Source organism: Heloderma suspectum, chromosome 3 (assembly GCF_057233095.1).
Source record: "Heloderma suspectum isolate Gila_16-S chromosome 3, 16-S_ref, whole genome shotgun sequence".
In the NCBI taxonomy this organism is placed as follows: domain Eukaryota; kingdom Metazoa; phylum Chordata; class Lepidosauria; order Squamata; family Helodermatidae; genus Heloderma; species Heloderma suspectum.
In genome coordinates this window covers 271,185,094-271,202,949 of record NC_139460.1, presented here as the reverse complement: position 1 = coordinate 271,202,949, position 17,856 = coordinate 271,185,094, and the positions used below count along the sequence as shown (strand labels likewise).

The 17,856-nt window shown below is 44.7% G+C and overlaps 1 protein-coding gene across 1 annotated transcript in view; it reads right to left on the bottom strand.

Annotated features, from left to right (window-relative positions):
• Positions 1-17,856, bottom strand: part of RAB6B (RAB6B, member RAS oncogene family) — a 106,826-nt gene that overhangs the window by 24,222 nt on the left and 64,748 nt on the right. Inside the window, exon 3 of the mRNA XM_084846950.1 lies at positions 2,840-2,893. Within this exon, the coding sequence (XP_084703076.1) occupies positions 2,840-2,893 (54 nt within the window). The remainder of the gene's footprint in view (positions 1-2,839; positions 2,894-17,856) is intronic.

The following is a 17,856-nucleotide window of genomic DNA, read 5'->3' as shown; positions in this document are numbered from 1 at the left end:
CCCCCCAAAATCTATAAATCAAGACATTTTTTTTACACAGGTTTTTCTTCCTTCCAATGTCATTTCTGAGAAGAGAGGAGAAATGGCAAAATGCAGGCACTTAGGAAGGACTTCCAAGCAGAGGGGCTGACTGCCCATCCTTGAAGAGACTGCAGGTCACAAACATCCTAGATCACAGGGCAGAAAGGGACTGCACATTCCTGGCTCATAAAGAGAACAGCACAGTAGCACATCCTCTCTGCCTGAGAATCTGGTGAGCCACTGCCAGTCAGAGCAGATAATACTGGGCTAGTTGGGCCAGTACTCTGGCCAGGTACAAGTTTGCTTCCTGAAACACAACAAATGCTCTGAAACACAACAAATGCTGTTATGTGGGACATCCCCTCCACTCCTAACCTGTTTGAGGCAACAAAGTTTCAATAAAGAGTTCAGATGAAATAAGCTCACAGTAGGCATGGCTACAAAGACATTCCTTGCAAATGAAACACCTCCAAAGTGGTCCTAATAGACTCTCATTTTGACAGAGTTCTCCCTGAATATAGCCATTGCTCAGCAGAATGAAAAGAATATCTACTGGGGGACTAGTCTCAGTCTGTGCTCCTAGCACCATCTTCCCTAACCTGGTGCCCTCCAGATGTGGTGTTGGATTGCAACTCCCATCATTCCCAACACATCTGAAGGGCACGAGGTTGGGAAAAGCTGTGCTAGGAACTTACATACTACATAATCCCAGTGCTTTGAGTGGGTGCCACAAATCACCATGGCATGGCCAATAAAGGGTCATAGGGTTCCATTTCCCAATATGCATTTATAGGTCAAGGGCTCCAATACTTATTATGAATTGCCTGTTAATGTGGCATAATCTCAACCTGTCTCACCTGCCCAATGGTTAGGACACTTGTTTTAAATGGTTAGGACTTCCTTGGGAAACCCTGGGGTTCCTTGGAAGCTAATTGGCATGACTCAATTAGAAGGTCAGTAATGGCAGATATGCTTCCTTGAAAGACAGCTACCAATCTTTCCCTGTAATGTGCAGCTACGTGGAAGCACTGGGCATGTTTTACCTTGTAGAGTTCAAGTGGGGACAACAGCAAGGCTCTGTAGACCAGGCCTGCACCTTAGAACTGGGGTCTCCAACCTTTCTGGGCCTGTGGGCACATTTGCCATTTTGAAAAAGTACCCTGGGTACCACCACAAATTGGCAACTATAGGGGGGTGAGATGCCAATCACAAAAGTGTTGGGAATGCCCCCTTTATCTGTGTTCTATTCACTCTGGCTTCTCTCTCTCTCTCTCTCTTTCTCCCTCTCTCTCTCTCTCTGTCGGAAACTTTCTTTCCCCCATCTCTCTCCCCCCCGCATCCCCAAGTTAGTGAATGGAGCCATTTCTCTATTCATTTGAATGGGGTGAGAAAAAAACCCTGGCTGAATATCGGCTGGAGTCCACCCCTGCCAAGGACCCTGTTGCCTGAGGATTTGTGATGGGGGCTGGGCTTCACCCCGTTCTCTTCCAGCTGATGTTTGGCAGGGAGAGGGTTTTTCCCTCCCTATGTAAGTCAATGGAGAAATATCTCCATTGACTTACATAGGGAGGAAAAAACCCCTCTGCTGAAATCTGGCTGGTGGGGAGGGCAAGGTCTACCCCCTGCCAAGGGCCTTGTTGCCCCAATGGTCCTTGGTGGGAGGTGCACTTTGGTCCCCTCCAGCCATTTCTTGGCAAGGAAGACTTCCCCCCCCCCCCATAAAAGTGAATGGAAGAGTTGCTTCATTCACTTGCAGAGGGAGGTAATAACTTGGCAGGTGCCTCAGCCTGGCCTTGCGGGCCCAGTGGCACCTGCAGCCACCGCATTGGAGACCCATGTCTTAGAACAATCCCCCCACCGAATTCCCTGCAATGAACTGTGATTCCATGGCAGATGCTCAGGAGTTCCTCAACCTGAGAGCTCAAGTAAAAAAGGATTCTCTGAAGATAGAAAGGCTGAAAACTACTGGGGCAGGGAGGTAGGGATCCCTGGATTCTCCCTGTGCAGGACTAGGATGGAGTTAATGTAGAGCAGGGATGGGGAATGCGTGGCTCTCCAGATGCAGTCAGACTGCAGCTCCCGTCATCCTTCACACCATTGGCTATGCTGGCTAGGGCTGATGGGAGTTGCAGTCCACCAACATTTGTAGGGCTACATGTTCCCTACTCCTGATGTAGAGGAACCCTGAGTTAGTCACTCCTCAGCCATTGATATGAAAACCACTGATATGCAAGCCTCTAAAATTCAGATTTAGCCAAAATCCCAGGAAAATTAATTTGGGGTTTTAGGGTAGTCTTTGTGGCTTGTGGCTAAACTCTGCTGTATATGGTACAAGTGTCATCATATATATTAATATAAGGCGATTGGGGAGGGAGAGAGAGAGAGAGATCTGTTCAGTCATTCCATTTTCCCTGGCAAAGCTTGAGAGCAGGCCGCCTATGGAATATTGTGAAGGACAAGAAGAGACCACATGGAAGGAGCACGATTCCAGCCCTCTTTCAAAGACATCCAGCCTTAAAAATAATCATGGATCTCTATGGTAGACAAACCAGTGAGGAGTTATGAAAGAGCACAGTCCAGCCTTCCACAACCTGGTGTCTGGATTGTCATGCTGGGTGGGGAATGATGGGAGTTGTAGTCCACCAAATCTGGAGGGCACCAGGTTAGGGAAGGTTGGCACAGGCAGATTACTCGCTTGTCCATTTGGGCAATTAGTAGTAGAGGGTTAGCTCGAGAATCCCCTCTGGTTTTGCCCATTGCTTCTGTCTGAATACGTAGCTCAAGTAGGTCAGCTCTTCAGCAAGTCCTGCCCACTTACTGTCCGGTCTTCCAAGTACATGGTTTTAGATAAGAAGTCAATTCCAATTGTAGCCTGTAAGAAACGGGAAAAACAGGATAATGGTCAGTAGCTATTTTGGAAAAGTAATTTTAAAATTACAAACATGACTGGGATCCACAGAGCTACTTTGAGCGCACTTGAGGACTTCAGCATGCCTAGTGGGATTTTTCCCCTGTGACTGTCCCCCTCCCCCATGTCATATAATAAATTGGTTTACAAAGTCCCCGCAGTTTCCAAAGAGGTTGCTATGTTGCATGGAAGCTTCTGATCCATGAAATATAGGTCCAAAGCTCCCCTTGGGCATGCAGAACTAGATGCACAATAGCTGGGATGCCATCTTACTCATACACAAGTGATGCTCCTCTTGAAGTTGTTTGGTGGATGGTCAACAGCCTTCTGAGTTGTTCCTTCACGCTCATTTTAGATACATTCATAGAGCTTTGCCTCCATTTCTTCACCGCATTCATGACAGAGCACACCTAGGCCAGCTTTGCCCAATCTGGCACCCTCCAGATGTTTTGGACTATACCTCCCAACATCCCCTATCAGCAGGGTCAGTGGCTGTGCTGGCTGGGGATGCTAGAACTTTTAGTTCAACACATCTGGAGAATGCTGGATTGGGCAAGACTGCCCTTGGCTATTTTGCTCTATTACTGTCCTAGCAATGGCTCCGATATCTGAATGTTCTTTTCTTTTTTTTGCCACACAGACTGTTCAGTCTTCCAAGAGGTGACAGAGATCCAGATAGACTCTCCTACCACAGATGCTTTTGGCCTTTTCTCCAGGGTTCCATGGAACTGCAACCCTAGAAACCTGGGATGACATCCAGGAATCCCTGCACTGGCTAAAACAAACATCATAAGGAGAGAAAGCACCAGCTTTTTACTGTAAGATACAAGGAGGACAACTACCATGATTAAACGGATGGTGGCACTGGTACACTACAAGATATTTTGCCCTTAAGTGTACTCAGCCTGACAATTTGGGTAAAAATAAACTGGGTGTGGATGTACGTAGCATATGAATGCTAGAGTTCCTTTCTACTAGCCAGGATTATGTTGGTTTCCAACCAAGGATGCAAATTCCAGCAGGGAATATGACCGATGAGCTCTTGTGCCTCATGGCTGCAGAGCTGACCACTGTAATTAAAAGGAGTGGTCTCCAGAGCTCAAGCATTGAAACACTCCCAGCTCTGGGAGTTTGGATTTCAAGTCACATCTGCTGCAGAGTTCAGTTGATTAATCAAACAGTATGTGCTGCAGTCTGCTAGGGGCATCCTCTCCAGAGGGAGCTGGCCAATATTTATGAAGCGGCACCACATTGGCTCTGTATACTCAGCCCTGTGTAGTGAGCTGAGTTTATCTAAGTATTGGGGAATGAGAAAATAAGGGAACCTAACCATCATTTAGCATCAGAACCCACAAGGCCATTACATGCTGCTGAGTGGTCGAATGCAGGTATTTTGGAGTGCCTTCTTGGTTATACAGCATGGTCACAGCAGAAAAGAGAAACTAAACACATGAAATCCCAATTTCTGCACATTTATACATAAAGCACTTGTGGCAACCTATTTGATCCCCCTCTTCCCCCTGTAGCTGTCAACAAGCTACAGTTTGACAGAGCAGAGGAAAAAGAAGACGCGATCCCAAACTCTACAGGGCAGAACAGCAGCTTAAAGCAGCCTTCCCCAACCTGGTGCCCTTCAGATGTGTTCGACTGCAGCTTTCATCATCCCCAGCCAGCCCAACTGCCATGCACACTGGGGATGATGGGAGGTGTGGTCCAAACACATCTGGAGGGCATCAGGTTGGGGAAGGCAGGCTGAATGTCTAGGGCAGTAGGATTAAATTCATGCTTATGCAGACCTTCTGCCCGTTGCTGCAAATGTAGCCCAGCAAAACAGGGGTCTCTAGATCTTACTAAGTCTGTTGCATTTCAAGGGGCTCAATGTTTGCCTAGGAGGTCGACTTTCACAGGCGTCCATTGCAACAGTTAGTCCGGTTGGCATGAATCCTGGGTAAACTGCCCATTCTCCCACCTAAATATTAATGCTCATCTTATTTACATACTCTGCTCCCCATAAAAATGGAGGACAAATGCTCAAGTATGGTGCCTGATGATCCAGGCTTAACTCTTTAGTACAGACTAAACAGGTGCAAGCAGACATGCAGCGTGTAGACATGGCAGTAACTAAAAATATTCTTTGAAAGAAACATCCTCTTTGAACCTTAATGGAGAGAGCCTACCTGGGTCCCTAAACCTCCTCCCACAGCCAGCTCCTACCAACTCTTCTCCCTGCTCCAGGGTATGCAGGGGAGCTGGAATATACGAATTTGTTGGGTTGTGCTGAATTTGGATTCTTGAGGACCCAGCTTTAGTTTTAATAAATCCCCACTTTCCCTGGGATTGCTCCAAGAGCACTCAGATGATGGAGAAAAGATTCTCAAGTGGGAACACATAAGGGCTGCGATTCCAGAGAGCAAGAAAAAGCCTTTGGGGTCCTTTTATTGATTTGCTGTGCAGCTGTCTGAAGGGGGATTGAGTGGGATTTAAGAGAGAAAAAGCAATGGGGCCAGGAAGCCAATTAAGCTCAGTATCCTGCACCACACAACTCCCATCAGAAAAGCAAATATGCTTTTTGAGTTTGAAGGCCCCTGAAGCTCAGAGGTAGCAGTCGCTTGAAAAGAAAGGCAGATAGCTCAACAAAAGGGCTGGGGAAGGCCAGTGGGAGATGGATAAACAATGACACTAAATCATAATTTTCCTGCACTGTTCAAGTGGGAGGTGGGGGCAGGGAAAGAGGAGGAGGAGTGGAAAGCAAGCCAGATAATATTTGTTAGCCATCACTTGTAATACAATAAGGCCTAAGGAAATACTTGGAGGAGGAGCAAAAAGCACACACACACACACACAGATTCAAAATTCTGAACCAAAAAGTCTGAAATTTTGCAACTTGTTAGGCAACTTTACATACATGTTTTTGTATATAAGAAAACCCCTCCCAATAATCTTACTCTCAGCCCCATTGTCTCCCGAGATGTCACCAAGCGTCACCTACATTTTTTTACTCTTTGCGCAACCTGTAAGGGCTAGACCTATCCGCGGGGGTCCTCCCATGAAGCTGAATGGTGGGAGATTCGGGACAGATAATAGGAAGTACTTCTTCACACAGTGCATAATTAAAACTATGGAATTCACTACCACAAGATGTAGTAATAGCCACCAGTCTGGATTACATTAAAAGGGGATTAGACAAATTTATGGAGGATAAGGCTGCCAATGGCTACTAGTCACGATGGCTACATATTAACTCCAGAATCAAAGACAGTATGCCAGCTGCTGGGGAACATGAGTGGGAGGGTACTATTCTGCCCTTGTACTGCTTGTGGGATCTGGTTCACCACTGTGTAAACAGAATGCTGGATTACATAGGCCTTTGGTCTGATCTAGCCAGGCTCTTATGTTCTTATTTCCAGATGCCCAAGACCAATTTCTATGGTTGCGAAAAAGTGGAATCCTCACCAATGTGAGCAAGAGGACTAGAAAGGCAGTTTTCCCCAACCTGGTACCCTTGAGATATTCTGGACTACAACTCCCACCATCTCAGAACATTGACCATGCTAGTGGAGGCGAATAGGAGCCGTAGTCCAAGACCTCTGGAGGGCTCCAGGTTGGGGAAAACTGCACTAAACTATGGAAGAAAACAAGACAGGGGGTTCAAGTGTGCCTGAAGTGCCTTGATTGGAATTGTGGCTACATTTTGAAGAATGCAGGGATTTTTAAGGCTAGTGTACCATTAATGAGTTCCAACATTTGCCTCAATAGATTGCCTTCAACGAAAGTACAACAGCAACCACTATTAACTAATACAAGTAGGGCCCCACAACAAAATGTGTGTATACAGTTTTCCATAAAATTTGCATATGGTAATTTGTAGATATAATGCAAATTTAGAAATAACTACTATAATTTAAATAGAAATACGGTATCTCTCACCACAGTGGGGAAGACTATGACCAGTTGACCTGTGTGCCTCCTCAGTGTGCTGTCCAGTGTGCTAACTGTTGATGGGCAACTTCAAGGCCCCTCCTGCTCTCCTTTCTTATGATCTTTAAACCAGACACCTTCAAATAGAGAGCTGTCCTCTGACAGCCCTTCAGATAGAGGACTGTTCTCTGTAAAGTAGGACACATGGTCATCTTATCCATTCCGCTCACCCTCCAACCTGATTTTCAGGTTTTTCCCCCTCTCAGCTATCAGTTATGGGCACCGAATTGAGTATGCTCTGTCATCATTGAGTTGGGTTCTTTGGGGAAGGGCATTCTGCCAGCCTAGCAGTTCGAAAGCAAAAAATTGCAAGTAGATAAATAGGTACCGCCTCGGCGGGAAAGGTAACAGCGTTCTGTGAACCTTGGTGTTCAGTCATGCCGGCCACATGACCATGGAAGCGTCTTCGGACAGTGCTGGCTCTTCGGCTTAGAAACGGGGATGAGCACCGCACCCTAGAGTCAGACATGACTGGTTGGGGACACCTTTACCTTTTTACCTTTATTCCCGCTTTAGGTTTTTTTCTAAAGATTTTTGTACTTCTGCAATCCACAGGGTTATCCCAAGTCTTGTACGTTATACTCCTCTCTCGTGCATGGCTGCTGCCATTTCGCTACATAAGTGACAGCATTCAGAGAATTTCATCAGTATTAGAATATAGCAATTGGTGGTCATTCTCCAGATGTTTTGGCCTACAACTCCCTCACCATTTTTTATGCTGGCTAGGGCTGATGGGAGTGTAGGCCAAAACATCTGGAGGGCCACAAGTCACCCACTTCTGGAATATAGGATTGCCATGAGAATTTGGGGAGCTAGTGGCAAGCATAACTGAGAGGCAACTTTGAGGGAACCAAGGGCCACCTAGTGGGTAGCACCTGTTTGAACAGGGCCACTGTGCCATACAGTGCTGAACTGGCCACTGACAACATTGTATTGCCCTTGATCACCCAATGATGGCCCATCTTACTTATCCAGTGTTTGAAAGTAAGACAGACAAATGTCACTGCTCACAAGTGACTGAATTAAAGCAAGGGGCCATTTAGAGCCAAACGAAACATTCGGCTAATCACTCATATTGCAACGATGTGTGAGTTTTATTTACCTTCGTGTAGGCATGCAGGGCTCCGATTTGGAACAGGACCATGGTACACAAGGAGGCTTTTAAAAAAATCTTCCCTCCCCACTCATCCCCCCCCCCACAATTACACCCCCCCCATACACAGGGAGGTTAAAAAAAGCCTCCATTGATTCCAGTGGTGGAATTTGGGGTAAAAAATTGGTGGGGGTATGGTTTAATTCCTCCCTACCTGGAGCATCATGGCCATGATCAGAATCAGGGCCAACATGCTTACACAAAGGTAAATAAGACTATCACACATAGCTACACTATGCATGATTAGATGAACATTTAGTTTGGCCCTTAGGGGTAACAGTTCTACATGATTCATTCTGAGATAGTAGTATTTAAATTACAAGATTTTTACCTCAGAGGGTTGCTGTGAATATAAAAATGAGGTAATTGTTTTACATACAACTTTGGGATCAGATATTTCACTGGCCACTCCTACAATCGAGGGACCATTTCTACCAAAGGAGAAATGACATACTAGAAATGCTGACTGTTACATCTCATTGCAGGCCCAGAGCCTGGAAGCAGAGGAGGGAAACATATATTTAGAAAACGGGGGGGGGGGGGATGCAGAATTTCTGAATAGCTGAAAAATTCTCAATGGCAATGGAATTAGATTTTAGACAGAGCTGGGTAGCAGGGCTAGAGCTGACCAATGAAAAACACCCCTGGAGCTAATTTTACCTCCCCAAAACTTATGTAATAGGACTGTGAAGTCTTGAGCCTAGATTTTCCAGCAGCCCCTGCTGTGACCTGTGTCTTCTCCCTGGGAAGGTTGGCTCCCAGAGAGAAAGGAGAAAGGATGCTTCCAGAATGACGGCTCCCAGAACTACCAATCAAAAGACACTGTGCAGCTATTCCATCTTTTCCTCTTTAGTGGATTTTCTGTGGAAAGAAAAAAAAGATGGAAGCAGCAGAGGAAAACATGGTAGGATTACAAGTGGAAGAAGTCATCTGGACTCCCCATAAAAATTAAGTGAATGAGGGAGGGCGATTGCACAATAAAAACCTTGCCTGGAAGAAACTTGAGAGAGGACGTCAGCCTGTGAGCAGGTCTGTGAGGACTAGTGAAGTGGGGACTCAGAGGGGTAGTAGATCTTCAGAGCCGGCCCTACCATTAGGTAGAGTGAGGCAATCGTCTCAGGTGGCAGATGCTAGAGGACAGCAGCAGCCTTCTAGCTATTCCTCCTGAACCTCCAGGTATTCCCCTCTGTTGGAAGGCAGAGCTATCTGTGCCACATGGCCTGTCCAGCATCCATAGCCTAGTCTGCTGTCCTCAGGTGCGGTGGAGGACACTGTCCCATTACCAGTGTTGAAGTGAAATTCAACTGCCAGTCCAGTTCGCTTCTGTATGGGGTGGGGGGCGGGGGGACAAGCCACCCAGTTCTTTGCTTCAGGCAGCAAAACAATTTGGACTGGCTCCTTGTTAGCAGTTTGGAAACAAAGGTAGCTTTACTGGGATTGTTGTGACAGAAACTGACCCTGGAAAACGAAGGAGACTGTGCAGGCCTATTATTGAACTGGCCGAAGCAGAAGCCTGAGCCATTACATCTTAAGCCCAGTTCTTATGTGCAACCCCCTAGGTGGCTGCAAGCTTCCCTGTTTACTTACCTCATTAAATCACCTGTTATTTGTTAGCTATGTGTCAGTGCGACTGCTGGAACCCACCCACTAAGATTACAATGGAGGTCGCTAATGCTGAAGTGCCTTCAGCAGTTGCCTCCAATTTCTTTATTACTTCATTTATATCCTGCCATTTTTCCTCTTGCGAGGAACCCAAGGCGGCTTACATGCTCCTCCTCCTCTCCATTTATCTCACAACAATGCTGTGAGGTAGTTAAGCTGAGAGTCAGCGACTGGCCCAAAGTCACCCAGCGAGCTTCATGGCTGAGGGGGAACTAGAACCCAGATCTCCCAAGTCCCAGTCCAACACTTTAACCACTACACCTCACTAGCTGATCCTGGTTACATAGGCATACCATGGATTTATAAACTTATTGCACTTAAAATTAACAGGCACCAAAGAGCATCTGGTCCAACCCCCTGTCCCCAAACATGACTTCCTAAAGTATCCCTGCTATCCAGCCTTGTTTGAAGACATTGGAACTGGGAAGCAGTTATGCAACCTCCCTTCTGTTGAGAGAACTAGTGTGTTGAGAGCCAGTGTAACACAGTGTTAAGAGCATGGCCTAGGAGCCAAGAAGCTGCTAGCCAAGCTAGTTAACTTGCTCACTGATAAAGGTCACAACAGATGTCTGGACTCACAAAATGTACCAGATGCTGCAGATTAACAGCAGGGGGTGGCTACTGTCATCCTGCCCAGTTTATGAGCATCCTAGAGGCGTCTGTCTGGCTGCCGTTGGTGGTACACACATACTGCATTAGATGGACCAGCATGTCAATTCGTGTGTGAAATCCCTGCCAGATGAGATCAGCATCAAAATGAGTCTGAGCTGGAGCTGTCTAAAGACACTATTCAGGGGCTGTCTCTGTGTTAACCTTTCTTGAGGAACAGGCATTTTCACACACACAATGCTCTGGCTTCAATTGGTTTGTAACACAAAATGACAAACTCATCTTGGTGAGGAAGCACATTCACATTAGAAAAATGACTCTCCTCTGTTTTTTCTTCTGCACTAAGAATAATTTATTTAACAAGTTTATACCATGTCTTTTATCTTCCCCCGGTGGCTTACAAAATAGAAATGCAATAAAATATCCAGTTTAAAATACGATTATCACAAACTATATCAGGCATTCACTTGAATACATTGATTCAAGCCCCATGAAGGACATTTTCTCAAGTGATGCCTTCAAGGAGGAGGAGAAAAAACAGTTCAGTTTTAAAACAGGGCAAGGGGACTGCCATTTTTGTCATGTATTTGGCAACAATATGAAGTCAGCAGGTCTGCTAACATGTATAGATCACATTTTCCAGGCACACTTTGAAAGGGAGAGGGTGGAGAGGGAGGAGATCCTATTTTGGACACCTGCCAAGTAGGTGACTTGACTATCTGCTGGCAATGAAAGATGGCTGTGACAATTACTTTATTACCCCATGAACACCAAGGGGCTGCTAGATATTGAATGGGTTCACACAACACGACAACCCACACTCAAGATGAAATATGGGTTGAGTGTGGGTTGTTGCTAAACCATGGGTTGTTGTGTTGTGTGAACCCAGCCACGCTAACAAATCATGAACAACCCACAGTTCACAACCCAACAACAAAACATGGGTTCTCTTGGTGGATTGTTTGTGGTTAACAAATCATGGCTTGTTAGCACAGCTGGGTGGGTTCACACAACACAACAACCCATGGTTCAACAACAACCCATGACTCAACCATACTAAACTTTGACTGTGGGTTGTCATGTTGACTGAGTTCACACAACACAAGTCTGAGTTGTGTGGGGTCTGAGTTGGTGGTGATTAAGAAAGAGAACTCAGGGTTGTAGTGGATAGCTTGATAAAAATGCTAACACAGTACATAGCTGCTGTGAAAAAGGAAAATTCCATATTGGGCATAATTAGAAAAGGAATCAAAAATAAAACTGCCACTATCATAATGCCATTATAAAAATCTATGATGTGACCACACTTGGAATAGTATGTATGGTTCTGGTCACCTGAAAAAGAATATTGCAGAGCTGGGGAAAGTGCAGAAAAAGACATCCAAAATGAACAAGGGGTGGAGAAATTCTCCTTTGAGGCAAGATTACAATTTGGAGCTTTTTAGTTTGACAAAAAAGTGAGTAATGGGGCTAGGGAATGATAGAGGTGTATAAAATTATGCATGGTGTAGAGAAAGTGAATAGGCAAATGTTTTTCTTTCTCTTTCAAAATACTAAAACCTGGGGTCACCCAATAAAGCTGAGATTCTGGACAGATAAAAGGAAGTACTTCTTCACAGAGTGCATAGTTAGACTATGGTATTTGCTATTTACAGGTGTAGTGATGGCTTTAAAAAGGGATGTTGGATGGCTTAAAAACGGGGGATTAGACACATTAATGGAGGATAAAGGGGCAATCCTATGCAAGTTTTAGCAGAAAAAGGCATACAACTCCCAGCACGTCCCAGCAAGCATCGGTGGCTGGGGAACGCAGGGAGTTGTAGGCCTTTTTTCTGTCTAAATTTGCATAGGATTGCACCTTAAGGCTATCGGTGTCAATCAATCATGGCTACAGTATATAACCTCCAGTGTTTGAGGCAATATAGCTCTGGATACCAGTGGCCAAGGAACATGAGCAGGAGGCTGCTATTGCACTCATGTCTTGCTTGTGGGCTTCTCACTGGGGCAAGTGCTTGACCACTGTGAGGAGAGGATGCTGGACTAGACAGGCCTTTGGTCTGGTCCAGCCTTGCTCTTATGTTCTTATCCATGGATATGAGGATATCTTCTAAAGTCTGAGGGCTTTAAATTGGCTTAATGGTGATTCCCTCTTCCCTAGCAACACTGGGAACTGGAGTCTGATGAGGTAAGCTAGGGATCTCTAACAGAGAATTCACAGCACTACAGTTGCCAGGATTCTTTGGAGAAAACCAGGCCAGTTAAACACCACTATCCTTTTGTAGCTTAGGTATGATGCCAGGGGAGGAGAAATGTGGAAAGAAGCTGGGGTTTTAAGACAGCAGAGATGCTTCACTTTCTGAAGATCAAGACACTTAAAGCTATCAGTTCCCCAAATCCTTGCTGTGGTTCAGCTGCTGCTTCTAGCGGCTGTGAACAACTGACAAACTAACGGGGGAAACCGGTATCAGAGATCCAGGCAGCTTGCTCACTTACCTGAAGGCAACCCATGGGACCATTGTCTGTTGCTGTTGGTATGGCTTTTATGATGCTGTTTTTACTCCTGTTTGTTTTATTGTGAAGTTTGTTTTTAATCTGGGGGCTGATTTATATTTTGATTGTAAGCCACCTTCAGGTTTTTGCTTTGCTTTTTTAATCATAGAAAGGCAGGATTATAAGTGTTCAAATAAATTAAAAAGTTGTTTGAAAACAGCATGGGGAGTGTGATCTTATTCTTTACTATGGTGGTGTATATTCAGAAACATCTAAAAAGCAGAGATGCACTAGGATAAGTTACAGCAGGAGCAATTATGATCAAGGTTTGTACTGCCCTGAGACAACAACAGCAGCAGCAACAAAATAACAGATAAATAGTACCTTAAATGGGGAGAGTAAATAATTCTAGGCTGTTTCTACTTAGTGGGGCTTTAGGGGAGAAAAACATACTTCTTCCTTGGGGGCTACATGCCTCCCCTTTTATGCCAACCACCTACTGGCTTATGTTAACTCTGAACAACGATAACATTGATAAAACTCTTGCAGCTGAAGTAATTTAAAGTGCCCCAAATATACAAGGGGGCACCCCAAACTTGTAAATAGCAACTTGCTGGGTCACTAGTGGCAACTAGGCAAGGAAAGTTTGGTAAAGCTGAAAAGAATTAGTAAGTCGTAGTTGTTGTTTTGAAAGCCATCAGTGTGCCATAAAATGCCTAATGTGAGGTATAGGCGGGCAAATAAATATTTCTAAAGTCTAGTAGCTTTGTAGAATTCTTTGCAAGGTGTTGTCACACACACACACACACTACACCTAATACTCATACATGTTGCCTAGTAGCTCCCCATTTGATCATGTTGGTGTTGCTGTATCTCATGTACTTCATCAGCAAGATGCAGAAATTAAATATAATCTTCTATTAGTCTATATCTGAATGAGCCAACCTGCTGCCTTAATTTCTAAGGGACAAGACTGCCACCATTTGTTTTACCCCAGACTGACTATGCAATAGCTAGGGCAAGCTCAGATTTGTCCTGCTCTATATCCGATTCCTATAGCAGAAAACCATGCCTAAAGCAGCTTATGCCTTTGTGTCAATTTCTAAGCCAAGTTTCCTATAAATATTCAAACAGAGATATTTGTTAAGTCTTCTTCAGTTTGGTGTTAAAAGATGCTATATTCCCTGGGTTCCATGCAGCAAGTTCTGCCAGGAGGGCAGAGAGAGACCTTTGTTTTCTTATTCAAAATGATTGCATTTTGCCATGGGTCTCCTATAGCCACATAAGATTTAACCTAGCTGTCTATTAAGTCAGCTAGAGTTAATATATGAAACCAGAACCATTTTATTATTTTTGTATTTTCTTAACTGCAATTCTATGTTGTGTGTGCGCGCGCGCGCATGTGTGTGTGTGCGTGTGAGAGAGAGAGAGAATGAGAATGAGAATAAACGTAATGTTTTGGTCAAGTATACTTGTGTGGTCTAAAATTCATCTCAGCTCTCCCCACAGTAATGCCTTTGTTCTTTTGATCATTTACTGCGAAAATATGCTGCTTTTCCTTTAGAGGAGATGGATAGTTGCAGACTGGAAGCTGGCAGAGTTTCACTCAGTACTACATTAAGATGTTTCCCCCCTCAATACATAAAAGAGTCCCACTCTACTTTAACTAGGAGGAGCTATATTGACTTTGTGTGTTTGAAGGGTATGGTTTGAGTAATTAGTTGTTGTTTATTCGTTCAGTCGCTTCCGACTCTTCGTGACTTCATGGACCAGCCCACGCCAGAGCTTCCTGTCGGCTGTCGCCACCCCCAGCTCCCCCAAGGTCGAGTCCGTCACCTCCAGAATATCATCCATCCATCTTGCCCTTGGTTGGCCCCTCTTTCTTTTGCCTTCCACTTTCCCTAGCATCAGCATCTTCTCCAGGGTGTCCTGTCTTCTCATTATGTGGCCAAACTACTTCAGTTTTGCCTTTAATATCATTCCCTCAAGTGAGCAGTCTGGCTTTATTTCCTGGAGTATGGACTGGTTTGATCTTCTTGCAATCCAAGGCACTCTCAGAATTTTCCTCCAACACCACAGTTCAAAGGCATCTATCTTCCTTCGCTCAGCCTTCCTTATGGTCCAGCGCTCACAGTCATAGGTTACTACGGGGAATACCATTGCTTTAACTATGCAGACCTTTGTTGTCAGTGTGATGTCTCTGCTCTTCACTATTGTATCAAGATTTGTCATTGCTCTCCTCCCAAGAAGTCAATGTCTTCTGATTTCCTGGCTGCAGTCAGCGTCTGCAGTAATCTTTGCGCCTAGAAAGACAAAGTCTGTCACTGCCTCCACGTTTTCTCCTTCTATTTGCCAGTTATCAATCAAGCTGGTTGCCATAATCTTGGTTTTTTTGAGGTTTAACTGCAACCCAGCTTTTGCACTCTCTTCTTTCACCTTCGTCATAAGGTTCCTCAGCTCCTCCTCGCTTTCAGCCATCAAAGTGGTATCATCTGCATATCTGAGATTGTTAATGTTTCTTCAAGTGATTTTAACTCCAGCCTTGGCTTCATCAAGCCCAGCCCATCGCATGATGTGTTCTGTATACAGGTTGAATAGGTAGGGTGAGAGTTTACAACCCTGCTGTACTCCTTTCCCAATCTTAAACCAGTCTGTTGTTCCATGGTCTGTTCTTACTGTTGCTACTTGGTCGTTATACAGATTCCTCAGGAGGCAGACAAGATGACTTGGTATCCCATACTGCCAAGAACTTGCCACAATTTGTTATGATCCACACAGTCAAAGGCTTTAGAATAGTCGATAAAACAGAAATAGATGTTTTTCTGAAACTCCCTGGCTTTCTCCATTATCCAGCGGATATTGGCAATTTGGTCTCTAGTTCCTCTGCCTTTTCTAATCCCAGCTTGTACATCTGGCAGTTCTCCTTCCATGAATTGCTGGAGTCTACCTTGCAAGATCTTGAGCATTACCTTACTGGCATGTGAGATAAGTGCCACTATTCGATAGTTTGAACATTCTTTGGTGTTTCCCTTTTTTGGTATGGGGATATAAGTTGATTTTTTCCAATCTGTTGGCCATTCTTGTGTTTTCCAAATTTGCTGGCATATGGCATGCATCACCTTGACAGCATCACCTTGCAAGATTTTAAACAGTTCAGCTGGGATACCATTGTCTCCTGCTGCCTTGTTATTAGGAATGCTTCTTAAGGCCCATTCAACCTCACTCTTCAGGATGTCTGGCTCTAGCTCACTGACCACACCGTCAAATCTATCCCCGATATTATTATCCTTCCTATACAGATCTTCCATATATTCTTGCCACCTTTTCTTGCTCTCTTCTGCTTCTGTTAGGTCCTTGCCATTTTTGTTTTTGATCATACCCATTTTTGCCTGGAATTTACCTCTGATGTTTCTAATTTTCTGGAAGAGGTCTCTTGTCCTTCCTATTCTATTATCTTCTTCCGCTTCCGCGCATTGCTTGTTTAAAAATAATTCCTTATCTCTTCTGGATAACCTCTGGAATTTTGCATTTAATTGGGCACATCTCCCCCTATCACTGTTGCCTTTTGCTTTCCTTCTTTCTCGGGCTACTTCCAGTGTCTCAGCAGACAGCCATCTTGCCTTCTTGGTTTTCTTTTTCTTTTGGACGTTTTTTGTTGCCGCCTCCTGAACAATGTTGCGAACTTCTGTCCATAGTTCTTCCAGGACCCTATCTACTAAATCTAGTCCCTTAAATCTATTCTTCACCTCCACTGCATATTCATTAGGAATATTAGTGAGCTCGTATCTAACTGATCTGTGGGTCTTCCCTATTCTCTTTCGCCGGATTCTAAATTGTGCAATAAGAAGTTCGTGATCTGAACTACAGTCAGCTCCAGGTCTTGCTTTTACCGACTGTATAGATGTCCACCAACTTTGGCTACAAAGGATGTAGTCAATCTGATTTCGGTGTCAACCATCTGGTGAAGTCCATGTATAAAGTTGTCTTTAAGGTTGTTGGAAGAGAGTGTTTGTTATGCACAGTGAGTTGTCTTGGCAAAATTCTATCAGCCTATGTCCTGCTTCATTTTGTTCTCCCAGACCATGCTTGACTGTAATTCCAGGTGTCATTTGGCTACCCGCCTTAGCATTCCAGTCTCCTGTAATGAAAACAACATATCTTTTTGGCGTATTATCCAGTAGGTGCTGCAGATCCTCGTAGAACTGATCTACTTATGCTTCTTCAGCATCTGTGGTTGGGGCGTATATTTGGATCACTGTGATGTTAAATGGCTTACCCTGAATTCGAATTGGGATCATTCTGTCATTTTTTGGATTGTATCCAAGTACTGATTTAGCCACTTTATTATTAATCATGAAGGCTACTGCATTTCTTCTGTGGTGTTCTTGTCCACAGTAGTAGATCTGGTGGTCATCTGATGTGAAGTGGCCCATTCCAGTCCATTTCAGTTCACTGACACCCAGAATGTCTATATGTAATCTTGACATCTCCCCAATAACCACATCCAATTTGCCCTGGTTCATAGATCTTACATTCCAGGTTCCTATGGTGTGTTGATCTGGGGCTAGCTGAACTTATCCTCTGTTCCTCCCCAGTAGCATTTTGTCCGTCTTCTGTCTTGGGAGTCCCATCTTCCGATGGTATACCGACATATCTCTGGTTGTTCTGACCCATTAAGTTTTCACGGCAAGAATACTGGGGTGGGTTGCCGTTACCTTCCCCAGGGATCGTATTTAGTCTGACCTCTCTGCCATGACCTTCCCATCTTGGGTGTCCCGTCACGGTTTAGCTCATGGCATCATTGAGGTGCTCAAGCTCCAGCACCACAACAAGGTAATGATCTCCTTTGCTGGAGCGAATAATTAGACACCCCATCTAATCTGGTTTATAAGAGACCCTCAGCCCCCCGGCTTATAAGAGACCCTCAGCCCCCCGTGATGCCAGGGTAAGGACAGGGATTAGACTCCCCAAAAGGACCCATTCAATCCTGCTTCATCACTTTCTTAAGTTTGGACTGCCTTCTCCAACCTGGTGT